The sequence below is a fragment of the Tyto alba genome, unplaced genomic scaffold (assembly GCF_018691265.1).
Source record: "Tyto alba isolate M040663 unplaced genomic scaffold, T.alba_DEE_v4.0 Super-Scaffold_19, whole genome shotgun sequence".
NCBI classification, from domain to species: Eukaryota; Metazoa; Chordata; class Aves; order Strigiformes; family Tytonidae; genus Tyto; species Tyto alba.
The window spans coordinates 6,500,859-6,528,240 of record NW_024881281.1 but is presented as its reverse complement, the minus strand read 5'-3'; the positions used below and the strand labels follow the sequence as shown (position 1 = coordinate 6,528,240).

At 41.1% G+C, this 27,382-nt stretch overlaps 1 protein-coding gene across 3 annotated transcripts; it reads right to left on the bottom strand.

Annotated features, from left to right (window-relative positions):
- Positions 1 to 157: 157 nt before the first annotated feature.
- PITPNA (phosphatidylinositol transfer protein alpha) lies at positions 158 to 27,290 on the bottom strand. Of its 3 annotated transcripts, none has more exons than XM_042791714.1 (12): positions 27,272 to 27,290; positions 21,739 to 21,769; positions 15,295 to 15,440; positions 14,626 to 14,717; positions 10,851 to 10,858; positions 9,848 to 9,922; positions 9,362 to 9,445; positions 7,897 to 7,974; positions 6,837 to 6,947; positions 5,095 to 5,217; positions 4,288 to 4,357; positions 158 to 2,964 (listed from the first exon to the last, which is right to left on the bottom strand). In XM_042791714.1, the coding sequence occupies exons 4-11, from the start codon at positions 14,693 to 14,695 to the stop codon at positions 4,310 to 4,312; spliced, it is 597 nt and encodes a 198-aa protein (XP_042647648.1). In that variant the 5' UTR covers positions 14,696 to 14,717; positions 15,295 to 15,440; positions 21,739 to 21,769; positions 27,272 to 27,290; the 3' UTR covers positions 158 to 2,964; positions 4,288 to 4,309. The 3 variants fall into 3 exon arrangements, with proteins under 3 accessions (XP_042647648.1, XP_032859431.2, XP_042647647.1); XM_033003540.2 differs by lacking the exon at positions 27,272 to 27,290 and adding an exon at positions 27,036 to 27,186; XM_042791713.1 differs by lacking the exons at positions 21,739 to 21,769; positions 27,272 to 27,290 and adding an exon at positions 17,834 to 17,967.
- Positions 27,291 to 27,382: the final 92 nt, after the last annotated feature.

Sequence of the window (27,382 nt, the reverse complement as noted above, 5' to 3'; positions counted from 1 at the left end):
CGGAAGGACGGCGGCGCGCGGGGACGCCGCCAGGCGCGCGGGAGGACCGCGGCGGCGCGTGCAGGCGGCGGGCAGCACCTCCGCGACCCACCCCCCCCCACACACACCCCGGCCGCCATTTGCAGCCCCCACAACAAAGGAGGCGGAGGCATAAAGGCTCTGTCTAGTATTTTATTAGATTTCGTTTCCAATATGCCTGTATTGGAAGATTTAGGAGACAAAAAAGGCACAAACTCACATTTAAAGAAACAACGAGATAATCTAACCCATTCTACAAAGTGTGTGTTGCCAAAGGAAAGAGCACGATGAACCCATCTGAACGTGTCGGGGAGGCCCAGCGGGGATGAACCCAGAGAGGTGCAGCGGGGAGGGGGGGTGGGGGGGAACAAGGCGGGGAGCGGCAAGCGGCCCTGCCAGCAAACCGGCCTGACCCAGGCTGTGGCGAGGTGCCTGTCTGCACCCCCAAACACCCCCCAGTGTGGGTCAGAGAGAGGGTCACGGCATAACCATCGCCCTACAACAGACAAAGAGCCCAGCGATAACCCCTCCGGGAGCCGGTGGGTTGAGGGGTTCTTGCCAAAGCCGATGAAAGATAACAGCACGGTAATGCTGCGTGATCTTAGCTGCGCTGGCTAGCAGGAACCAAGCATCAAGACTAAAAGGTCTTTATAGGATTTGTCCATCCCAAGGCCGAGGGATGCTTTCACTTTGGATTAAAGTGGAAGGAAAGCAAGCAAGGGGCAGGGAGGGGGAAAGTATTCAGGCTGGAGTTCCTGTATTTCCCCCCACCACCACTTTTTCCACTAATCAGGAAAGCTTTGTGTAAAAGCTCTTACTCTGAAATCAGAGGATCAAAAAAGGATTGCATGGTGGAATGTTACAATCTGCTTCCACAGCGATTAGTGTCATCGGGTAGAAAGCCTCTTGGATAACACAAATTGAAAGAACAAGTCTGCTACGTGTATTCTCAGGTTGTCCTCAAGTATAAGAATCCCTCAAAACATAACCGACAAACATAAACAGAAGTCAGTGCATAAAGTTTCAGTTAAAAATACTTTAAACCGAAAGAACTATAACTGGGGCCTAAACTCCTAGAATATTTCTTGAACAGCTATAGAAGATGCCACGAAACGTCCTGGTCCCAAATAGCCTCACAGATTAAAATTTAGTTTCTTCACCTATTTTATAATAAATTTGTTTTACTTCTGTCTGGTGAGATTGCTAAAAATCCCTCAAACCCCACCCCCACCCCGCAAAACCGTCTGAGGTCACTGAGAAGAGCCTGCCAGAATTACTGGTACAATTCAGAGCTTATTGCACTTAGACATGAGTAAGGCAAAATAACAAACTAAAAATAAAGGGATAAACTGCCCCCTCCCCAGAAACCAAGTGCCATCCTCTCCCTCCAGAGCATGCCTCATCTTCCTCACACTGAAAATATTTCAGATCCCAGCACATACTTGCTCAGCATGGCACAGGATCATTTCAGGATCTCCTGCTTGCAGGAATGTGAAGGGCTGAAGGAGTCGGATGTATTACAGAATGCCAAAAAGACTCCTCAAAAGTGGTGATACACCCACAACTGTGTTTGGCATTCAGTATTTTGTGTTAGTGCTGCCAAATACAGAAGTGGAAAATAAAGTGATTACTACTAGGAAAAAAAAAAAAAAAAAAGAAAAATCAAACATTGGGCCTTAGGCATAAGCAAAGAAATTGGGTTTTTTCTCATACGTATTTAATAAAGCAGCATTTCTTTGATTCTGTTCTGCTTATTTGATTGTCTAAAGCTGACACCAACATAAGGACAGTTACAGTAAGTATTTGAGTTCATAAAATAACCACAGCTCTTTACATTGTTTAACAGTATCCTTTGTGATCTATAACAACTGACATATCCTAGAAAACAACTGGTCTTTATAGGTTGCTTTTTTTATAGCATGAAAGGAGATATTTTAGTCAGTCTTGCAATAGGAAGAATATTATTGCTGAGCAGAACCACCGACCCAGGCACCTGGATGTAATCAGATACCAAGACTTTACATGTACACCAGCTTTTGCTACATCCCAATTTGTCCAGGGAGAATCACATTATTATTAGTCAAAATTATTTTTGCTCTGTAAGTTATGGGAAGTCTTAGTAAATAAAGAACCAGGAAGTTACAACATATCTCAAGCAACTTTTCATAATGATTTTGTAAGACTGACACACACAGCTGAAGGACAACATAGCTACCTGGGCCAAAGGGACCACGTACAACTACATTGAAACTCAACAGTTATGTGCTAAAGGCCCTAGCATGGGGACGCCAAATGCAGCTTCTGTGCAATCTTTAATTCATGTATGCTAAGACAGAACAAAGTAATGCCGTGCAGAAGCCATGTATCACAATTCATCACAGACCAAGAACTATATCTGGCCACTCCTGATTATGTATTCAGATTACATGCCATTAAATTTCTTACCCTGGGAGCAAAGGTCAGAGCATAGTATTTTGTGGAATAGTTTTGCACTCTAAAATACTGACAGTTTCCCTCTCCAAATAGACATTCAAATAATGGTGAAGGGCTGGGCAGGAACAAAGGTGGCAGTTTATCCCACTTGGAAAGAAAAAAAAAGAAAAAAAAAAAAAAACTAAGTCACCACATCACAAGACTATTTTAGCTAAAAATGTCACTTGGAAATCAAACAGGGCCACATGGAAATTGGTCTGAACACAATGAAAAAAAAAAAAAAAAGGAGGGAGGAGCACACGTCTCCAAGGAGCTATCTCCTTTGTATACGTGCTAACATTGGAGTGCTTAGTACCAGACGGTCTATTTGCTCACAATATTAAGGGGCATCTAGAATTAGCTATGGGAGATTTAAAATCGCCTGCCGATTGGATATAGAAAGGCTTGATCCAGAGATGGTCCGTCAGTCAAGAGTGTGGATTCCCCGGGCCTTCCTGACGACTGTCTTGCAAACTAAAATAAAGAGACGACAGGAAAGTATTTTAGAACCACTTTGGAAGAGCAGTGTGCCAAAAGAAGTGTCAGACTGAAGCTTCAGGAAGCAAATGTGAGACACACTGTCACCAGTGCAGACAATGGCAATACACCGCTGCATCATTACACTTCAGCCCTAATCCAGTGCAAAATTTCCAATATAGCCTAAAAATAACAAATAGAAATTGCAGTTTAAACAATCTAACAAGTCTGGAGACTACAATACAATTGAGAAGACCACCAACTCATTTCTCCAATAACTAGAGTAAATGTGAGTGAAGGAGAAACGAAAAAGGTTTAAGTTGCTTTAAAAAATTAATATGTATCTCTCAGAAGACACCCTTTCTGTCACTCCCTCACCTTGTGTTCCCCACTTGCCACCAACCAACCAGCAGATAACAGGACAAACAGAGGCAAACAGCCTGTCCTTAGTAAGGCTGCAGTTCTGCCCCACACTATTCTTTGCAAGGATAGCTAGGATGGTGTTTTACTGCCCTAAAGAAGTTGTGGCTAGTAACTTGGACTTCTCTACATAATGGACAATCTCTTCTTTCTCCTTGCCTTCTTACTTCCCTAATACTTACCACATTTTTGTACAGTGTCTAAGAAAAATTCACCAACACCAAACCCCAAACTGATTACACAATTTAATAGAATAAGCTTCAATTTTGTCAGCACTGCTTACACATTATCATCTAGCATGCTGTCTAGAATACAATCTAGGGATCTGGCCCACAAAGGCAAATTCATATATGCTCTCCAGCATGACAGTCCCTCCCCTGCCAAGTTAGCATACTTATGGTAAAATACATGGAAAAAAAAGTCAAAAGCTTTAAATCTGTCATTGCTGCTTCCTCCTGCAATGTGCAAGTGTTGCTCCAGGCCTTGGCCCATTAGTAAATACTGCTAACAAACAATGTGAGAAATACATCCCAAGCACATTTGCAAGGAATTTGCAGGTCCAACTTATTCTTTTGGGACTAGCAAAAGTTTATCTGCAATGGGAAGTTTATCTCATGGAAAGTAACACAGGCATTACAGAAATAAGAACAGCAGTAAAGTCTACAAAATGTTTTAACACATTTTTCTTACACTTTTCACTCAAACATTTCTTTAGAATAATTCTGAAACAAGACAGCAAACTCACTCATCAACTTGTCAGCGAAACAGGTTCACTATAAAAACAATTAATACCACAGATTTGCCTGCCAGGAGCTATGGACAGTATAATTTCTTACCCAAATGTATTTTTAATCCTAAACAGAGAAATACAGAGTTTTATCAAACTCTCTTGATACCTACAGTGCACAAGGAAGAAGTCATGTTAGTCATCTGCAGCCGACATTCCTTTCACTGGATCTTTTTCTCTCATCTGAAACAGGAAACACTATTCAAGTACTGATTCTCACATGATACCTCAAAATTTATTGGTATGGAACACGTTAAGCCACCTCCTCTATACAAGACAGTGATTATATGTGAGCATCCCAAATCAGTGTTTGTGAATATGCACATGCAGGCACCATTTTTAGTTAAGCTGCAGGTCTGCTAGGAATCTGGAACCATTATCCAAAGGGCAGAGTGTACATGAAACGATCATGAAATAACCTGAGGCATGAAGGAAGAGAAGGGTACAGTGCAGGACACAAATCGTGGAACAATATACTCATTATTACCAAATTTGTGTTTCTTATAGTAAGAACCCTGTTACATACCCCTACTACCTGCTCATAATACTTAGAGCTAAAAATACTTTTACTGGACTGTTTTTTTGAAAATAACCAAGACAAAAATGATCATTCAGCCTTGGGTAAAAGCTAATAGAAGGTATTAAAGTAGTAAATGAATCACTGCCACTCATACCCTCATTACCTGTAGTTCAATACATTTATTGGCTCAACAACAAACAAAAGAAATCCATAATGGTTCGTAGGAGATGCCAGCACAATGGAGTCATAGCCAATCATTCAAAGCACAAGCAGCATGACCTAAATAGCAGGAGGACAACACACACTTTGCTATGACAATGCAGCAGTCTGTCTTCTCTCTACTGAACTGGATAGAAACAGTTTCTCGCACAACCCACACCTGCCCTGCTTTTCCACTGACCTCATCCAGCTGTCTCTTGGTCTCCTCCTCCATCCTACGAATGTCCTCCATAGTCAGATCAACCCACTTATCAAGCCAGCAAAAGAGCTGCCGATGGAAGTTTGTGAAGAGACGCTTTTCTTGCTGCAGAAGGAGGAGGAATAAAACATACAAGTGAGCTTACTCATAGGGCAATTAATATGGATCTAACCGGATCATAACAATTTTCAGAGATGTGTACACTGAAGAACCAGTTCCCTCGCCCACCTTTCTATATAGCTGCCACAACTGGAAACTGGAGCTAGCTCATTTTTGTTCTTTTAACAGAATATCTAGAACCTCGAATCCCTGGAGAAATTAATTTCTTTTTTTCAAGGCTAGACAGCAGCCTGCACTATGCACGGAAAGAATTAGTGAATGCTTTAGTAATTTCCTTTGATTTGACAGTATTGTTCTGAGTAAAGTGCTCCAGGTTAGGTTTACTTAGAGCATGATAGTTGGCCTGAAGGTACAGAAAAAAGGAGAAACACAATAAAAGTATTTTAAAAATAATCCTTGACTTGCTAAAAAATGGAGGTTAGCAAGTGTAAAGGGTTGACATGTACCTTTCTTGCTTTTTTCTTTTGCAGTGACCTAAAAAAACCCTAAACTTGTTTTCCACAGATGAAAAGCTTTCAGCAGGGGTAACTAATGTGCATAAGATACTTCAAGTTAGGAGCAATTTACTTCCATTTTATAGGAGATAAGGTAGACAAAATCATTATATTAGACAGGGGTATACAATGCCTCTTGAAAAGTTCTCATTAAGGAAGCACACTTCAGTTTTACCAATTATGGTTTCACATCTGATAACCTGCTCTCATCAAAAGCAGCTTGACTACTTTGATTCAAACGTGTATCTGAAGAGACACTCAAAAAGAGAAAGAGATTCAAGACACTCGTTTGTTCAGGGCTTTTGTTACAGGTATTTGAAATCCTGCAGCAGCATGGTTATTCCCCCTTAGAGTTCTCTTTAGATTGTATCACCAGAGAATTGCTTTTGCAGAAGCAGCACTATAGTTTATCAATATTAACCACTGAGAAGTCTCCATGATCTGAAGTCATAGGCATTCTATGAACAAGGCATTGCCTAGAAAATTGCACGTACTGATTCTCGCATCCTGCTGCAGTTCATGGGTTATGAACTCTGCCACAGAAAAAGCTCTTTTCAGGATAGCAATTACTCATGTTTTAAGTTAATGAAGTTTCCCACCATCTGTTTATTTTTTAACATGGGTTTTTCAAGCAGCAGACTAAGAGAGGAAAACATGACTGGAGCTCTATGACTTGCCAGAAAAATCCTCAGCTGATGAGGATCAGATAACTGAAGCTGTAACTATCTCCCCACAAAAACATGTCTTACCTCTTACCAAAATAGCTCTAGTATACATGCATCATCTCATCATTTACAAATCAACTACCAAATGACTGCAATTCTCAGGCTGATCTATTAAACAATGCAAAACACCCAGTTTACCTTCATATATTAGAGTGGTTGGATAGCCAATTCACAGAACAATCAGCCAGCCCTGCCCTTGGATTAGCAGCAAATTTAATCCAACTTTAACCAATAGCAGTATATCAGGCAGAGGCCTTGACTATATTGCCTGAGGTTTCAATATCTGCAGGCAGATACACTATTAGAAGCAGCTGAGGTACTAAAGTAGATGGAAGATGAAACACGCCTCATTTCCACATGTCACCCCATCAAAGAGTTCACTTACCTTCTGTATAAAGTTCTCAACTTTATTTTGCAGACCCCACCACTTGAACTTGACTGTTACCAGTTTGTAAGCACACATGTATGGACAATCTGTCTGTTTCCCCAGCTCTTTCTGCAAAGACACAAAGATATTCACATCAGGACTCGGGTCAAATGTCTCCAGGAAATCAGGTCCTTCAGTCATAACTATGAAGTCTTTCCACAGTTCCTCACAATCATCTTGCATATTTACACCATGCCTATCTTTTATTGACAAGTTTTGTCACATCTTTGCTCATCCCTTTTCCAGGGCATTTAAAAGCATGATGAAAATAGACCCTAGTTTTCTCCACAGGTGGCCTTCCCTCCATTTTGAGTATGAACCATTCCTTCCTCTTTTCTGTTCTCCATTTTTTCTTTCATTGAATTTATGTATTTCAGTATCTTCACTGTTATGCCATGGCTACTTAGTTTCCTTAAAAGTCTTTTGACACAGTCCCTATCTAAAATATTTTTGAAATAGATTTTATCATCTAAGTCATCCATGTAATTATCAAGCCTTAAAGAAAACTCTACAAAGTTTGTAAGGTGGAATTTCCTACTTCCTTTTACAGGAACCATATCCACTCTTCCTAAATGAATCATATCAACCTCAGCTTCCACTAAGGTTGCCTGCTAGAGATCAGACTTGCACACTTGTAGGTCCCCAGAACCTATTCTGGGGTCTCTTTTAAAAACTGGTATCATATTTGCACTTCCACAGTCTTCATCTTCCAAGAATTTAAGTGAAAGGTTAAACACTGCTGTTCATAACTCAGCTATTTTGATCCTTGAATTCTCTTGAGTGAACCCTTGAGCTGAACACCAGACAGCTCAGAATGAGTTCTAGTAAATCACCAAACTACTTGTACCAAACTCTTCCATTTCCTTTAACTTCAGAAGAGATCACCAGCTGAGTTCTGCATTTCCTTCTACAGAAGTTAATCCAATGTTTTACGTATATATATCTTTGGCTCCAAGTCCCAGTATCTATACTTCAGTCATGCAAGCTGATACCATTCCTGAACTCATGCAGTACATACTTTCCAGTTGGGACCCAGAGGTCCACGTCCAGTCTTGACAGATTTAAATTTTGCTGGATCTTCTTCTGCCTTGTAATCCTATTGAACAGACACACAAGATGAAACACAAATTATCCTACTATTATCCAGCTGCTCATTGTCACAAAGGATTTATTTTTCTGGTGGGCAAAGACTAACCTCTAACTGCCTTCTCAAGAGCTACTGTTTTCAGACTTCAACATTAGGTCAGGCATTCTTCAAGGAAACATATTTCTCCCCCCTGTGCTGTGTCCTAGACCTACGTGAAGAAGTGGTAACAAACTGATACAACCTTTGTAAGGACTCCTTTGGGGTAAGACTATCAGAAGATTTGCAAACCCTCAGGACAGGTTTCCTGTAGCCACTCATTCTTTGGGAGCTAAACACTGCTGCTGCAGAAAATAGCTATGCTCTCTGGAGCTGGTGACATCTAGTATTTTTCTCAGCACTGTATCAGTATGGTGCTCACATACTGCATACTAGAAAATAAGTACAGTCAAACTCACAGTACCACTGAAAAGAGAGAGGCATCAGTCATGCCCCTTATTGCACAGGAAATAATTTGCAGTATTCCCTTCCTGCATCTTGGATTAAGACTGGAACTGGAGTATGTACTCTATTCCTACCTCCCCCCCGCCCAACTGAATTAAAATGAAAACAAATTCAAATCATTATCAGTTTAGTGCCAAAAGTGATCAGCTGGTAGCATCTTCTTCAGAAGTCTTCTGCTCCAGGCGAATTCTCCTTGCTCTCTGACAGCATTTAATTCAGAGTAGTTTGTATCTGCAGATACATTTTAGTACCTGCCTAACCTATCAGCATCAGATGCTACTCATGTTCTACCATTTCATCTTTATTGGAAAGAAAAGCTAAAATAAGTACTAATTCTGGTTTAATACCCAAGGCCAAGTTTGACAACAGGTAAATGAGTCATATTTGAATGGCATCAGAAATACTAAGTGGGGAAACTCGAACAACATTCCATTTTTATATACTTGGGGTTTTTCCCAGTACAGTACAGAAACATCCCTTAGTTTCTTACAGTAACTGTAGTGATTCTTACAACAGAGTACTAGCTACATGATTTCAAGATACACTTGTGAAGCCATGGGTCATTTTCAAAAATGAGGCAGTTTTAAAAAGAGCCTGTATAGAAAGGGCAGTGCCATTTCTTGATATTCAAGCATGATAGTCAGCTACAGTGCTGTAGAACTACATATATACACCGTTACATGCACTGTAAGGCTAAGCAACACATTTTATACACAGTATTGACATAGCTTGTAGAAGAACTCTTCCTTTAGCTTGCTTAAACACTTTTAAGGAATGCTTTTCCCTCCTCTCATCTGTCCTGTTACCCGTGACCACCCCTGGGAACACCGTTTGTACATTAGCTTTCTTAGCACAAGGCCTCCCGCACTAGGGAGCTCTTACCCACCTACCATACCTTGGGAAGTACTTGACTCCGATCAGCAATGTCTATATAAATAGCTTCTACATTCTTCCATACATCTGGCTCCAGTTTATGAACCTGCAGTGAAAGTACAAGACCATTGTAACTGATTCAACTACAGACCACTCTCATTCTAAAATCATTAAAAAAAAAAAAAAAAAACAAAAACCAAAACAGATGGAGATGCAGACACTTAGTGTTGTTCTCCTTCCACATACAGAGGACACCATGGTGAAAACACAATGTGAGATCTTCTAAAGAAGCAAAAGTGCTCACACAGAAACAGCGTTTGGGGCACAATTTTATTCAGCATATATGAGAAGCCGACAGAAGGGAGTCTCTGCCTTGCTAGTGTGATAAACATTTCAAACTCAAGAACACAGCGAATAGACAGTTCCACACAGCAATTCTCTAATCTAACACAGAAAGCAGCATTGTGACATTAAAGAGATTAATAAAATACATGACACAAGTACTTACATTCTCTTGTGTTCCAAGATCTGATTTATGCCAGGTTTCAATTTTGATCAGGAAGTCATCCTTCATATACTCATTCTGTCATTAAAATAAAGCTTCTTGTTATTCTTTGGATACATAACTTGTCTTCTTATTAGCTAGATAAGCATTAGGAAAGTCAACTCAAAGAATTATAACTTGATTGGGGGTTTGACTTAAGGAACTTCAGAATTATCTGTAAACACATCATTACTTTTAGCAAAACTGTTTGATCACTAAATACTTAAGATCAAATAAACCACAAGTTGTTCACTGAAAAAAACATAAGTTCCATTGTGTTAGTGAGACATTTGGAGTTTAGAAATAACTTTTTCTTTAAAGGACAATATCTGCCACTCTATTTAGTGTTTAGAAGGGGTAACATAAGTTAACTAGGCAGAAATTGTCTGTTCAAAGAGCTATTGATCTAGCACCGAGTACATATCTGGATGCAACTCTTTGGATGAATAACAATATTAAATTGATGTGTTAAGAGCTTTTGACACTGGAAACGGAAGGGACAAGAAGCACAGATCTGCCAAGTAAGCAAAAAACTTTCCATTTCTCATTATTACTGTGAGTAGAAAAGGACTTCCAGAGGTAACCCTATCCTCCCTCAAGGGAGTAGAAACAAAAGCACAAGCCAGTGAAACATTCAGCATGTAAAAAGGAAATATCAAATTCAAAAGACATGTTACTCAAAGGGACATAATGGTATGAGCTGACTTTCTCTTAATCAGCTGATCTAGGCAATGGTACATTCCCATTTGTAAAGCTGAGCATTGCTGCAGTAAAGAAAGATCTCTGTCCCTAGTTACAGAGTGTTTGTGGATATGCCACAGGTGGTAAGGGGGTTTAATCTACATGATCTTACAATAACAAAAGCTGAAGTGCCTTTAGCTCAGGCCAAACAGCTTCTTATACCCATAACACTTTATTTCAGACATTACACATGCTTCCATAGATCATCAGTAAAAACAATACTTACTGTAATAACTGGTCCAAGAAATCAACACATGAAAAGAAAGAGATATAGTACTTTAGTGAAAAAAGAATGTACCGCAACCATCGCCCTCCTCCCACTATCAGTAAAACAGGGACAACTTCAGCTTCCCAGGGGGCTGCTGATACTGCTGAGGAAAAAACCCTAGAAGTCAATAAAAACTAGCTAACTTCACCCCCTTCTCCTCTGGAAATTCTCAGACTTGGGAAACCCAGAGGAGCAGCAATTAATTATGTACTGCCACTTCTGCTCTCTGGACTCCAGCCAGCTGGATGAGAAGATGGAATAAGTATGTTCAGCTGACAGCATTTTACCAATCCTTTCTCAGCTTGCAGATAAGAAACCTCTCCATAGTTCTGAAGCAAACACATGCTGGATTTCAGGCCAGTGCAGACCTCATCGCTCCTGCATGCAGTAACCAGACCCTCTGCATCTCTACTGCTCATGGTAACCAAACTCCCTGGATAGTAAGGCTCAATTATTCAACACAGAAAAGCAATTAAAGATCCTGTAACAGTCAGCATCTGTTCTACCTGAGCCATCAGAGTACGTTAGCAATTCTACTGAAGAATAAGGGTGTCTAAAGCTAGAGTTGAACTTTGCTGGTTTGTTCTGAAGTTTAATGTGAGGGCTTTACTAAGAAGCAATTTTGGTTTTAAGGTACCGTTACAATCTGCGAGTTTCCAACCCAACATCCGGTAGACAGCACCATCCTGTATCACCTATCACACACATCCAGCTACCTTAATTGTCTGTTGCTGGGCTTTGGACCGTACTAAACCCCTAACAATTTGAAAATTGCTTTTTACAGCGATTTACAGAAGGCTAATTTTTTAGACTGACATGTTGGGGTGGAGGGAGAGAACAAGCAAGCGGAGCTGAGGCTAATTTTTAAAAGGCCGAACTTCATCTCAAAGAACATTTCATTACTTCTGCAAGAAGTTTGTTCCTGCTAGTCCAAACAAAATACCGAATAAACCAGTGCTAATTATAAACTAGAGCTTTCTACCTTCCCATGACCATGCAGCTGCCTTTAAACAGGTTCCTTCACCTTCCTAATTTCTTCTCTGTGGGAAAGATTCCTCATTTGCAAAGCAAACAAATTAATCTCTTTAGAAATGTCCATTAAAACTCAGATGCTCAGCTTGTTACAAATTAGGGCCTGCACTTGAGGCGTTACAGCAGCAACTCCTACACATTTCAGCTGCAGTTATAACTTCTCAATTTCTTGACATTTGGCCACAGGCCATGCTGACACTCAGAAGAGTGGAACACACATCAAATTGCTTTTCTAAAAACATTTAAGCAACATTAATATTAAAGTCAAACTGCAGAAAAGAACCAACACTGTTCTCCTTGGCACCAGCCCACAGTTATAACTATTAGGCAATCCTCACTTCATTTTCACTGTAGAAACAGTAAATGCATACAACGACAATCTCATTTAGAGCTCATACTCTCAAAGGAGCAAAGCAAGGCTTCCATTCAAAATACATAAAAACAACATATTACAGCACAAACAAGTGTGCAGAATTACAGAAAGTTGTAAGCTAGACATTTAAATTCCCTCAATCTGCAGTATTACGTTGATAATGGTATATAATATGCATATTAAAGTAACAATTGAGCTTTTCAGAGGAGATACAGGGACATGTAAGAAGGATGATCTCACATAATTAAAAAAAATACCAGGAAGCACAATTAACTAGAAGTATTGCTTTATTCAAATTTAAAAGGCTCTATGTAATAGCTGATGTGCAAGTAAGCAGTGCTCCAGAAAGCAGCATGCTAGTATCACCTTGTACAGGAGGGCACAGGCAGAAGTACCATTAACTCCTACACAGGTTTAGTTCTTACTGTGTCCCTGGCTCTTAAATTTCAAACTGTAGTGAGAGAGCCATGCCACTCGCTGTAAGCCAGCATGGCATTTTATGTTGCACAAAGATTCACACGGGGCCATCCAAGTCTTCTCACATACGACCAAAATACCCAACCATGTCCCAAAGTAACATGATAATCCACAAGGCAGCCTACGCCACATGCATGGGTTCTTCCCTCCTGCCCAATACGAGCAAGTGAAGGTTTCAGCAACTTTTCTGAGCTTTTCTTGATTCATGTCAGGCTGGCAGATTCTCTAACCAGATTTGTCAGCCTCCGCATAAAAACTGCCTTCTGCTCCAACCCCCACAACAAAGCACTTTCTATCTCATATTATATTGGTGTTTATTACAGTTGAGGATTTTTTTTTTGTTATGTTATCATTTCTAGCATACCAAAATCTGAAATTTCTTCAAGTGTACTGGAAAGTCTTGTACTTGATTTTATTATCACATTTTTGCCACTTAAGTAGAATTTTAGCAGTGTGTAACTGAAGGATAAGCATCTAAGAGCGATAAAGCAACTTCACTCCATACTTTTGTTTCAGAAATTGGTGGAGAAGAAAAAGAGGAGGAGGATATAGCTAGGCATTATCTCTAACAAAATCTACTGGAATCAACCTAGTCATATCTGTTTTCACAATTTAAAGAGTTAATGAAAGAATTGTTTGTGTTTAAACCAGTTCAGTATACTTAACATGGAAATAAGCTAGACATTTACTAGCTAATTTAAGTAATATGCAGCAAGAAAACTGCATAAAAATGAGAAAAATAGGTTGTAAATAACTTTGTTTCAGCATCTTGAATTATGCGACGTATTAGAAACTTATTCTGCAGTTGATGACGACACTATCTGAATCTTATATTTGAAATATGCATTCTCCTAGACCGCTGCATATGATTTCACATACTGAATTAACGTTATCCTCCCCCACTGCAAAGCTTTTTCCTTCTTTTAAAACACTTCATTTTAAATACTCTTAAGGAAATTGTTGAAAAATAATTTTTTCTATATTGAGTTTCAGGAACAGTTGGAATTTTAAAGTTTACAGTTTCCATAGCAACTGTACCACTACCAAGTAGCAGAAAATGTATCCTTCAAAGATACAAACAGCATAAAACATAGCCAAAAATACTACAGAAGTTTGGAGGCAAAGACAAATTTGCATTTCCTACAGCAACAAAGACCACCAAAACAGTAGTGGTTAAACGTTGTGCCTGATAACTTCAATGAGTAAATAAAATACTAAACATTCCTGTAGCAAATTAATTTGACATTATTTCACCACTTTGCACAGCATCCAGACACCCCAGACCTTACAGATGGATTCACTTTATACTTGTTGGATGAGATTTGGATATCTGTGTCAAGCCCCCAACCCAGAAGCAGCTATAGCATTACCTGTTCAACCTTCAATAACCTCAGATTCTGCAACTGAGCAAGTATCAATCTCGTAACACTTGCTCCCATTAAACTGCACTAAGCAAGAGGCAACCAAGATCTTCCCTGTTCCCCTCCTGCATCTTCTACTGTTTTTCCCACCAGGCTATGCTGCACTTGAGTACATAAAATCATCCTTGATATATTCATTTCACTAGTGTTACACATCTGTTTCTTTAGTAGAACTAACGTCCGTTTCTTGGTCTGTTCTTTTCCACTGTCATTCATTAACAGCACATCAGATAAGGGCATTTCTTTAACTCCACAGCACTATAATTTGCTTTTCCTGACCACAGAAAGGGCTTAGAGAACAGAAATCTAAGATTTATGAGCTGAAACAGCTTCCCTGATGGTTGCCTCCTTCCTTAACTCCTCCTACCCTCCCCACCATCCCCAAGAAACCAAAAAGCCAGCAATCCACAGTCCTTCCCCACGCACTCACTGGTTCTGCAGTAAGGATAGGCATTCCATGCTTTTTCATGTATATTCAGAGCTCCTTCAGGGGCCAGCATTCTCACAAATGTTGGCACTTTGCTGCAGAATTTGGAAATAGGAAGAAAGGCATTGGTAAGAACTACATGTAATGAGAGCTACGGCCCAGACACTCTGAGACAGGCAGAACATCACCTGAAATGCAGATGCTAGAGACTTGCACATGTGCACACTGGTGGAATTGGTGGGGTTCTTCCCACCTGCAGTATGATGATTTGCAAAGACTGCTGAATTGGACAGGTTAATCTAAACCTTCTTTACATAATGAAAGAAAAAAAGAGGGGAGGGGCAGAAAAAAGGAGGCTGAAAACATGTTGAAATCTGGGAGGCATTTTGCTCTTTAGCCAAATTTAAATATGAAAATAGTGGGCAACAGGATCAAATTTGCTTTGAAGAGCTCAGACCCAGATTTTCTTGGGGATGGATAGGTGTACCAGTGATGTTCACTTCCAGTGGTACCACATCCCAGCTGCTGTTACGCTCCTGTCTTTCTTCCCTGTCTTTGAGCCTTTACATAACCTGTGATTTACACAGCCCCTGCAACCCTACTGCATCTTCCACCAGTTCCTCTTGCTCAAGGAACCTTGCCCACCTCTGGGAAAGTAAACGTTTCACATACCTCTGTAAGTGGTAGATCTTGTGTGTGTACTGCCCACGCTCTCCATCTCTTTCATAGGGTTCATTCACCAGGACCTCCACTCCTTCACCTCCACCAGTTTCATTTTTACTGGCTTCTGCCACAGAATACAGCTGTCCCACCTGATACTAAAGAAGTTAAAGACACATTATTGTGATAGCTATAATTTAGCAGAAGTAATAACTTTCCCAGAAGAAGCCAAGGATAAATTTATTATCTGGGGAGAAAGCAGAGAAAAGGACATCCACTTGGGTGTCCAGATAAGCAGCTCATTTAATTTCATTTTGATATAGAAAGCTTGAGCAGTAGTCAGGAGGAAATCACTGCCAATAGGATGGTTACACCTTTAACCCTTAAATCTCAAGCTCCAAACCAACACAAATTCAAGAGAAAGTAAAACAGATTAAAGGAGCACCAATGCAGGTGACCTCAGGCATACTGTTTCAAAATCCATTGTTTTTTACTCTCTTTGGCACTCAAGTGTTTCAGTTGTTCAGGTCAAATGCAGAATGACACATTGCCAGTCCTAAATTAATAAGCATACAGTACTTTATCCACGATTTTTTTTTTGACAAAACGCGGGGTAGCAGGGAAGGATGTGAAGAACTCCAGAAGGAAGACAGAAGATAAAGGGTACTTGCACCACCCAATTTAAGTGCTTTGAGAAACATACTTGTCAGATGTGCAACACTTAGGAGCCCATTACAGTCAAAGATGAACATGCCCCCAAGTGCAGTTCAAAACAACAAAACCTGAAGTAAAGAGGGTATTTGCACCAGTGGGCTTTCCAGTGAAATACTGCTAACCTCTTAAGGCTGAATATACTGAAATTACCCTTCTTGGCCTTTATGACAAGGCCTACTAACATGCTTCAACCTCTTCTGCAAAAATTGACATTATGACTGGATCAGGTAATTTCTCTTCAATGAACACCCATTTCCCTTCTGAACCTACTTCAAACACTGTTCTGTCAGGTCCTCTACAACCAAGCCTTTTCCTTCCTTCTCAACTGTCAAATGATGTTTTACTTCCACATAACTAAATCCATTCTGAAAACTTTATCTAATTAAATAATTGAACCAACTAGTGTCCCAGATGACCAGTTGATCCATGCTGTCACTGCTGCCCCTATTATTTTTCCTATTATCTTTGTCTGGGTTGGGATTTTTCCTGTATCACACTTCCTCTTAGCCACAAGCATTAAATCACTAACAGGGACAGCACAGAATTTCAACATACAGTAAAATTCTTACCTTAAGATAATTAACACACTTGGCAGCATTATTTCCCAAGAACCACTCAAACTACTTGATACCGTACAATCTCTTTTATAAGAAGCATGACCAAATGTTTCACAGGGAAGAACAGAGGAAAAATCAACAGTATGAGCAAAAGAGAACATCCTTGTCTGCAGAAGATGCAAAGACTAATACAGTCTTGCCTCTGGTAGCTAAAAAAGGGGATGCAGAGCTCAAAAGAAACATGATCAAATGAAGAAATGCACGCAGGGCTCTTTGAAGTGAAGTTACATGAGCAGATAAGGTTTGAGGACAAAGAAGCTAAAGCACTAAGTTCAAAAGGAAGTGTTCAAATTTAAGAGTTAAGTTTTCAGATCTGAGAGTGATCAGAACAGCAACTGTTGCCAAAGGCAGTAGAGAGAAGCAGTCTGAAAGGGTAATCCACAAAGTGTTAGGCATCAGAATAGCAATGATTAAAAAAAAAAAAAAAAAAAAAAAACAACGAAACCATAAACAAAACTCTAAAACTTAACTACAGAGCAATGGAACACTGTTCATGCTTTCTTCCTTTTCCCCAGCAGAATCAGGAATAGCACTTACCACACCCTACACTAAAACGCAGGTTGGAAAAGTGGAATACTGCTCTGAGCTGACAATCCAGAAATACTTCACTGGGCTAGTACATCTTCAGCAATGAAGGAAGATTTCTACACTGGTTAAATTTCAGTGTCAGAGCATCCAAAATAAAACACCCAAGCTCTGTGGTGTTTTGTACCATCTGGTGCTAACAAAGATCAAGAAAACATTTATCCCTACTGGAAGAGTAGTAGATGGTAAGCCAAAGTAATAAGGCTAGATGTCCTGGTCTCAGTTAACCCGGGGCAGGGCAAAAAGCATACCAAAGGGATTTAAACAAGTGTTCTGTAGTCTCAAGTGCAACACATAGGCATATTAAGTAAGCCTGACTACCTGTTAGACTACCCCTGAAAACAAAACAAAACAAAACAAACAGCCATCCAATAAAAGTACTCCGTAAGAAAAGCAATCTACAGACTGCTTTTGAGCTAAGAGCGACAGCTCTGCTGGATCTCTCCAGAAGGTGCTGGCCCACGTTGTACAAACACCCCTCACTCAGCTGGACAGTTCACGCGCTGTCAGCAGCAGATTGGGTTTCAGTCTGGATTTTGGGCTGCAATACAACTCTGTGCCTTCTGACATTTCATACACTCCATTGCTTTCCTTATGACTCCCTACAGATGACCCATACAAAACAGAATACTCACCTCCAGAAGAGGAAAACATGAGAGTTGTGAAATCTTAGAAGCAAGCTGATTTAGTAGAGTAAGAGCCACATGTACACTCATAGAGAAGAAAAGTTATCATGAATTTGGCAACTACAGCAGTAGAGGGGAGGGCTTGAATGGCTTTGACTGCTTTGCAGCAAGACTCAGGACAGGTCTCCACAAACTAATTCCTCTCAGTAACAGTCTCTCGTTCAGTCCTTCTCCATTTTAAATACATGGGTCAAAGTTCAGACACTAAGAGGATAAGCCCTTTGGTTTGGCATCTTTGCCATTTAATCTTCCCTGTTATTTCTGATCCTTTAATCGCATTGATAAAAGAGGAAAAGGCCCAAATAAAACTGTCCCAATGAACAAATCCCACAGCATTTGCCTGCAAAAGTTAACAAAAAAAGAGATTCTGGCTCCATGAAGCCCAAAGTGTCAGACAGACCTATCCTTGCAGACCTAATAGCTCAAAAAAACCTTCATCCCTCTTGATCTGTGTCACAACACCTCTTATACAGATGACAACATATCTTCATTACACCAAATTTCTGTCAGAAGGCCTGATATCAATGTAGCCATCTTCATGAACGGTTATTTTCCTGAAAGCAGCTTTGAATACGATTAATAAATAAGAGTCCTTTGTGTTTGGCAAGCTCCTTCCCATGTGAGAGGAACAAAGAGGCAGCACAGAATGTGTACACACAGCTTTAATCCATACCAGCATTTCAAAGCGGCAGCTGGCAAGACACCCACACAGCCGCTCCAGTCCACGCTCTCAAAGTTGTCACCGTGCAACGTGATGTTGGTCAGAGTACAAGTGTAAAGGTTAGCACCTAAGATACAACAAGATGGGTGGGTTTTTTTTTTTGGTTTTGGTTTTGGTTTTTTTTTTTTTTTTTTGCTTCCTGCAGTGTGACAATGTATAAAACAACACAAGAATGCAGCTTGCAACCTGAACTTAAGCAGGACCATATTTTGGCTGAGTTTCCTAGTAGAAGACAGTCTGCTACAGTCTAACTCCTACATCCCAGCCTTCAAGTTTTAGTCATCACCAGGGCTTCTCTTCCACCGTTTTGTTCCCACCTTAGCAGTTACTTGGCTAACTATTTAGCACTGATCTCTTTATTCATTAAGCCACATCTCCCCAGTGCCTTCCTGATAGCTAGTTTTCTCTTGAATTCCTTACTATTGGTTAAGCTCCATTTGCTAAGGGTGAGGAAACTGAACACAGAATCCCTGGCATACCACAGAATGACACAGAAGACCCCCTCAGCCCTATTACAATGCCTAAAAGTCATAATTAACTTAATTCCCTATCTTACACACTGGCATCAGACTTTCAGCAAAAACTTGCATGCAGAAGGTGTGAACTGTTAAGTCTTTTGAGCAAAAATTGCCCATATTAAAGTGAAATCAGAAGTCCTCTTGCTAGCCAGAGATGCTTAATGAGCAGCTACACAATCAAGAGCCACAAGTCTCCAGAGCCCTATTTAAGAGTTTTGTGCACAAAGAAATCCTTGAAAGCAATGAAGTCTTAACAGCTGTTTTGTAATACAGACGGCAGTGTAGTGACCAAGTGATGCACAGATGTGTCAGCATCTTTCCACACAGGAAGGGGGATGAAGCAATACACAGACCCAAAGCAGTAGTCATCCTTTGAATCAACACTGGAAATAACCTTTCTTCTTAGTCATATCTTTAAAACTACCATATCACATAAGTACACATGCAAAGCTAAACAAACTTGAGCGCTCTTTCTGCTTAGGGAACTGGTTCCTGAAATCTGGCCTATCATGCAAGAACCACCAGACCTTGAAAAGGAGCATCACTCAAGGGACATGTTGACAGTATGCAAGGCTGGGGAGAAATTAAGTTTGGTCAAATTGGCAGTCTCTCCACAATCCAAGCATATTAAGGTGTTCTCTCCAGTATTTTATTTCCTTCTCTTCTAATGAAGTTTACTTGCTCTTCACTTTATAGACTTCTCAGTAGGTTACTCAACTCTCTGGAACTCCTCTGATCCAGAGGAGAGAAATACATCTTCTGAAACAGATGACCCCAAGGCATCCTCAGACAAGGAGGCTGCTAGAAACGAACAGATTTACATACCACCCAAAACCTCAATTTTCCACACAAGCAGCCTACACACAAGGCTCAAACATGCCTGGCACTGAACAGCCAGCCACGAAGGGAAAAGAGCATAGTGAGGGACTCACTTTAATTGGATGAAGGTTAATCCTACTATCAGAGAACTCAGAAAAACCCTGTGCTGAGTTCCATCCAGTCTAACCCCTTCAAAGAAACAATCTGTATACTAATGCTTTGACTTTCTCTTCACACAGCTTGATACCTAGGAGGCATATCATTATGAGGCAGGGCTCCTGTTATTCAGGCTAAAGTCTGCTATTTATTGAGCTCTAGAATACCTTACCACCTACCCATAGCTTTCTCTGACTTGTAAGTTTGCATCCTTTGCTTACTTGATAAAGCTTATCATGTTAGTCCTTTCTTTGTCAAGGACTTCCCCACACAAGTAGCACTCAGGCACAATAAAAAAGATCCAAACATACCTACTCTAATACTTTAGTTGAACTTCTGTTAAAACTGCTTGAAACAGATTCATGCAGAAAGCATATAAACAACAGGTAAGGACTAAGCAACAGACAGACTTCTGGCATTAACAGCCTTACTGTTGCGCCAACACAGAACACAGACCTAAAACCACTCTCTGATCAGAGGTCTAGGCTTTCCATCAGCATGTGATGCCTGTCACAGCAAACTGATCCAGAGGAACAAAGAACTAAGCTTAGATATTGCTTTTCTTTCACTAGCCAGCCTCGTGGCTGCAGGAATACACTATATCAAGTTCTAAACTGCTCTGTCAAAAAAGAGTTATAAAAGAGATATGCTTAAAACTGTGCTGCCATGATCCAGTTCACCACTGTCTCTGCCACAGTAGCTGCTATATTCAGGGGAAAGAAAACTGAAAGAGTGCTGTTATCACAGCTCTCCCTAAGAGTTAGAACAAGCCCTTGATCTGAGCTCACAAACCTAAGGCTTACGGCCAAGGATCACAAAGAAAAAAATACATCCAGAAGGAATCTACTACAGAAGTGCTATAGATTCAGTGACTCAGTCATTTCAATTTCTCATCTACCTTGCTAGTATGAATGTTAAAAAACTGAAAACATTTATATGGTCAGATTCTCTGCAGAAGTGGTGTTCAATGCAGAAGGGAGGAAGAAAAGGCAAGCTGCAACTCTCAGAGAAAACAGCAGGGAATCAACCACAGACTACAGAACTATTCCATGGCCAGTTTGGCAATCAAAATCACCATGTCCATTATAAACAACATTTCTTCTCTCACTTAGAGCTTTACCTGAACAAAAAGAAAGTTTTCCTTCTGTAAGAGCTAAAGAAGTCAAGTCTTAAAGAGTTCTACAAAAGATACACACAATCTTTCTTTTGCTATACCTGGCTTGCAAATCAGAAGAAATTGTTGGTCTTTGTCTATGAGTTTAAAACAAAAGAGTTCCAGCAAAACACAGTTTTTAAGGGTAATTTAGAATTGTACTAAAGCTTCCTTTCTACATTAAAAAAATAGAAGAAAATAACAATAGTATTAATCAAAAGGAAACTGCACTTTAGAACAGTCTGACAAGTCAAGATTTGTAATCAACACATCTGAAAGCACTTTATAGGAGAGATAATCAGTACCATTAGGCTTAAAGAAATTCAATTAATTGGTCAAAATGATGGTGAATGTGTAACAGCTCACAGGGATCCTAAAGACAGCTATATCCTTCTCTTGCATTTTCCAGTTTTTGTTCATATAAGCTGCTTTGACCTCAAGTTTATTTACAGTCCTAAAGAAAGGAAGCAAGAAGAAAAGGACTTACCTCCTCCACAGACACAGGCAGGATAACACGGCTGAAAGGGAATACAGAAACAGAAAGTTAACAAATATCCCTGCAGCTGCAAAAGTTCCGTGACGCATTCCTCACAGCAATGGCTACACAGGTCTCCTCTCCCCCCAGTATTCCAGCATCCACCTAGTACTAGCACCCCTAGCACTTATCTTTATTCCCAGAACTATTTATATAATCGCCTCAAAGAGAATCAATACATGACAGAGCGTAATTGCAATCCTATACTAAAACTGTATAATTCTCATAGACCCTTACTGGTAATACCTTACCAGCCCACAAATCTACACAGCATCAAACAGTTGCACATTCCCTCTCCCTACGTCCTTTCAGCAGCCACATGTTATTTCTCAACAAGTTGCCGTAGAGCGTTGCTATGTGCTTCAACAATTTTGTAGATACCTGTGATAGTCACAAGCCATTACACGATTTGCTTATATGTCCTATCCAGTAGGAAACAACACTGAATAAAGAACTAGATGGAAGGCTTTCTCAGAGCTGACTGCAAAGGAAGGTGTTGCCATTTCTATACATGAGTCACTTTTTTCACATTGTGGTTTCCTGAATGCCTCTTAGAATCAACTGACTGGGCTACAGAGCAAAAACTGCCAGAAGTCACACTGAGATTTTCTGAAGAAGACAAGAATAAAACTAAATTTAAAGCTGATAAAAATGCATGCATGTTAGGACCTTTCACAATATTCTATCCTGCTCCAAAACTAGATTTGTGTTTGACCTCTGCTATCAGTAAGGATGTTGAAACAAGGAACCAAAGCAAGATACAGACACAAAATGGATACAGCTACTATGGGTAGAATTCCCAATTTTTTGGGAATTAGTCTTAAAGAAATTAGAATATAGTGGGGTCAGGAAAAACTCCTCTTATTAATAAACTGATTTTCAAAAAGCAACACTGGTGAAAATCTGGGGGTTTTTTTCTACACTAGAAGAATGTTACCAGCAAGATACCACAAGAACAAACCATAAGAGGGGCAAAAGTTTACAGATTATGAAAGATTACTTATGAGAGCAACACTCTGTGCCGGCTGCAAAGTACTGCAGAAAGAACTACTGAAAACTGAAGATGACACTCAGTAAAAGCAGAATAATGCACTATAGACACATGTTTTCCTCAAATACATGAGGTTAATGAGCCCCAAATTAGCTGTCACCAACAAATATCTTGGTATCTTTATGGAAAAGCACCTGGAAACATCAGCTCAGTGGCAGTTCAAAAGTAAACATGACATCAGAAACTGGAATACCATACATACACACAAGAAAAGGACAGTTATGCCACTATAATCTGTCATGCATCAACACCTTGAACACTGCATATAATTCTGGTCACCTCATGTCAAAGAGGATACAGAACAAATGAAGGAAGGCAAAAAATATGATCAGAGATGGGGAAAAAATGTTTCTGTGCAAGAAGAAAGTAGTTAGACTAGGCTTTTCAGCATGGAAGTAAAAACGGCTAAAGGGTTAAGATATAAGTAGAACATTAGAGAGTCAATGGAACAACTCAGAAAAGAATAAAAATCATTAGGCAACAAATTTAAGACCAATCAAGTATACTTCTTCACATCATGCATACTTAAGTTATGGGATTCCTTGCCAAACACAAGAAGTGTAAACAATTTTAAAAATTGATTTGATCAGTTCGTGCAAGTCCATATGCCACTTACTGGTAGGATATACTGAACAACAATCATCTTACTCTCTGTTTATATATTGTTTCCTAAAAATATCTGCTAGAAGGCAAGATGGAAGAGGACCTTTGGTCCAGTTCAGTATGGTATTCCCTACATAAGAGAGAACAAAAAAAAAAAAAACAAAAAACAACAAACCACAAAAAAGAAAATGGATTTCCACAAGTAGACCATGCCATCAAGCATGACATTAGGTTAATTAACCGGAAAAAACTCTTGTAAGAATGAAAAGAGAGATAGGATAATAAATAAAGGCAAAAGACCAAGAAACGGGGAAGAAACAGTGGCTTTGGAATGGAGTTCAAATATTTTTCTTTAGAAAACCTGGTGTAAAAAGATTGATGTAAGCTAATGAAATTCCATTTAGAAATCTGAAAGACACTAGATCTAAATATTATCTTAGAGTTCACTATTCATGAACAGAGAAACAAACACAAAGCAGTTAAACAGTTTACAATTCGGTTAGCCCAGCAAACCAAGAATGTGGGGGATGCCTAACACTTATAGGTAGTCAAGTGATAAAGGAGGAGGGAAGACTACTCAAGAGGATCCAGAAGAAAAGCTTCACAGGAGCAGGAACAAAGACTCCTAACTTTGTGACAGAACTTGATCAATTTATGAGAAATTATATAATGTGGTTGTCAGCCATACTAAAGGCCTGAAAATTATGAAGAACATTTAAGATCCCTCCTAGATTAAAATCTGCCTCAAATGACAGCAAAGGGAAGTACAGCTGCAGAGGTCAGTGTCATTATCGTCACTTCACAGGAAAGGGAAGTGAGTCTCTAAACTCTGATTCTCCTCAAGGTCTTCCGATGCAGTTTAAATTAAAATAAGGAGAGCAAGCAAGACCTGAACCAACATTTACAAACCCTGAAACCAAAAAAAAAAATACAATCAAGCAAATGAATGAAACCCATTCAGCTTATCTGTAGGATGGATACGTAGAAATGAAAGATAAGTCTGAAAGACTGATAGGGCATCAAATTAAAATGTTAAAGCTATCACTGCATAACCATCAGTACAAGAAGCTGCACAGAAAAGATACAGATTGTCTGACAATAAAAGATGTGACATCAGATTTTTGTTATATTGCTCTATTTCTCTAACGTCTCTTAAAATACCTGCAGAGCACATAATAATATCCATTTGATTTAACAGGGAGAATGTGACAAGAGGTCACAGAGACATAAGAATAATCTGCTCAGATAACATACAGTTACAGCTCACTTATATTTTCACCACCTACACCAGGTAGGCAGTAATGTACCTGTATGCAGTGTTGGGGCAACCAGAATTAATCAAACAATAACAGAAAAGTATTTCAAATAGCCAGGTCACATCAAAACAAGTAATTTCTATATGCCTTAAACAACTGCTTCCTGGAACATGAGATGTAGTCAAAACCCATCTCAAATAGCATAGAAAATGGACAACTTCCATGTACAACATCACGAAAGATTTATACCAGAATCAGTACAGTGACACAACGCAGAATGTGCAACTGTTAGAGCTATTGGAAATCCCAAGAAGTCAAAAATAAATGCTCATTTCTAAAGTACAGTAGCAACCTTGACTGTCCTTAGAACCATATATGTCTTAGTAAAGACACAAAGAAGGGAAGAAGAGAAACAGGATGATATAGCTAATGACAAGACTTAAAAGGTTTGGTGACCCTTCTGAAAGTAGAAATGGAAGCCTGTAAAAAGAAACAAATTTAGTAATTCTGGTCTTTTAACCTTTGGTCTTAACATTTACACTTACATTTTGTTTCTGAAACAGGCAGTGTGAAGGACTGGTAGATGTATTGATTTGGTGAAGGATACTATCAAGTAAAATGACTTTTGGAAGTGATGCTCATCAAAATGAACTTTTCATACCCTCAGAAACCTGAAAACTTAAAGCACATATGTTCCTATCTTTACGTGACGCCCTGTGGGTAGCATAGCTCACTGGCAAGTGAGCTTTACTGGAGTACAGGGGAAGAAATTGTAAACAGAAGCATGAAAAATATATATGAATGTGAATAGAAATAAACCAGACAGGTGCTATAAGATGAAAAGTACATTAACCAACTAAATTAACAGGAAAATATCAACAAAACAGATGTTATAGAAGAATAAGTGAATTATCTTTTCATGGACCTGAAACTAAACATTTAGACCAGGTTTCTGTCTGTGATCCAGTTTAACACCACAGAAGGTAACAGAGTCTCTATGTTACAAAGACCAGCTCTGCTGCTGCTCTTAAATTCTACACTCCTGTTGTCGGACAAAAATAGCAAGGGTTTGAGGATTGGTGAAAAAAAAAAAAAGTTAACCAAGTTTAAAGACAACTACAAGGATCAGTACAACCCACAACATAATTTTAATATTTAAATCTACACCATGGTCCATGATCTGGCAAAGTAATTGCTATAAAGAGGACACCACCATGCAGGTAAATGTGTCTAAGACCTGGAAACCCAGTTTGTCATTGGGATCACAGTATCTTCTATAAGGGGGGAAAAAAAAAAAAGGGGGAGGGGGGTGGAAGTGCTTCTTCCATCAGTCAAAAGAAGTTTAAAAGGACAGAATGCACTTAACTGAAGAATGCACTCAAGTTAACCTTAAGAATTCAGCAAAGAAATATGTGCAGTAGCATGCAGAGCCTGAAGACACCTAGCCAAAGTGCACCGGTCCAAAAGAGCACACCACGCCAGCACGCGTAAAGCATCCGAACGCCAAGACTACGAAAAGCGATGTGACTAATAGTTACACACGCTCGCCGCGAATCGCCCAGCCTGTTTTCCACCCCTTCTTCCCCATCACGGGGCAGAACCACCGCAGCAGCCTCGGGGATGGCAAGGAACTCCAAGGCGAGGTTTCCACATCAGGAAAATATTTTGGAGCTCTCTTATTTCTGGCACGTTCACTCTTGTCGGGAGTCCCTGGTTGGAAATTACACGGCTAAAGGAGGGGGGGGGGGGATCAACACCAGGCTCGCCACTTAGCCCAGTTACAGGGAGAAGGGGGCGAGGTGCCGCTGCCCCCCATAAAAAAAACCCGTGCCTTGCCCCGGCGGCTCCCCGCTCCGGTAAGGCCCTTGGCACCATCGATCCCCGCCCCGGGACCCCGGGAACATCCTCCCCCAACCCCCGCCAGCGCGGAGCCGGCGGCGAGGACAAGCGGCCGGGAAGGCCGGTGGGCGGGGGACGGGACGAACCCAGCCGCCCGCCATAGGGCTCCCCAAGCCGCCCGGCCGGGCACCGGGAAGCCGCGCAGAGAAGGGACAACGGGAGGCCGGTGCCCGCCGGTCGCCCAAGCGGAGGGTGCCGCCGGTTACCGGGCCGCCCCCACCCCGCCGCCGTGACCTTCACTCCCGCCCCCACCGGCGCCGCGGCCCTCGCACAGCGCTCCCCCCCCCCCTCCCTCCCTCCCTCCCTCCGCCACCGGCCGCAGTGCGGGGCAAGGCCGGGCCGCCCCCCGCCGCTGGTCACGCCGCCAGGCCCGAGCGAAGCGCCACCGGGAGCGACCGGGGCACAGCCGGAGGGGCGAAGGGGAAGCTCCCCGCACTCACTATTCCTTGATGAGCACCATGGCGGCGCCGCCGCGCGCCTCCCGCCCGGGCCGGCCCCGCTGAAGGTGACAGGAGGCTCCCGGCCGCTCCGCTGGACCGCGCCGCACCGGGACGGGGCGGGGGGGGGAACTGAGGGAGGGGGGGGGAAGGGGGGGGGGGGAGCCGGGGCGGCGGGAACAGGGGCGGGGCGTTTCTGCGGCAACGGCTGCGTCACGGCGCCACGCACGCGTCCTTACCTCAGCAGCGCCAGCCCTTCCCGCCCCTCCGCGGCGGCGGGAGCGAGCGTCGCCCTCGGCGCGTTCCCGCCGCTCCGGCTGCGTCCGTGCGTCCCTCCCCCGCCCTCAGCG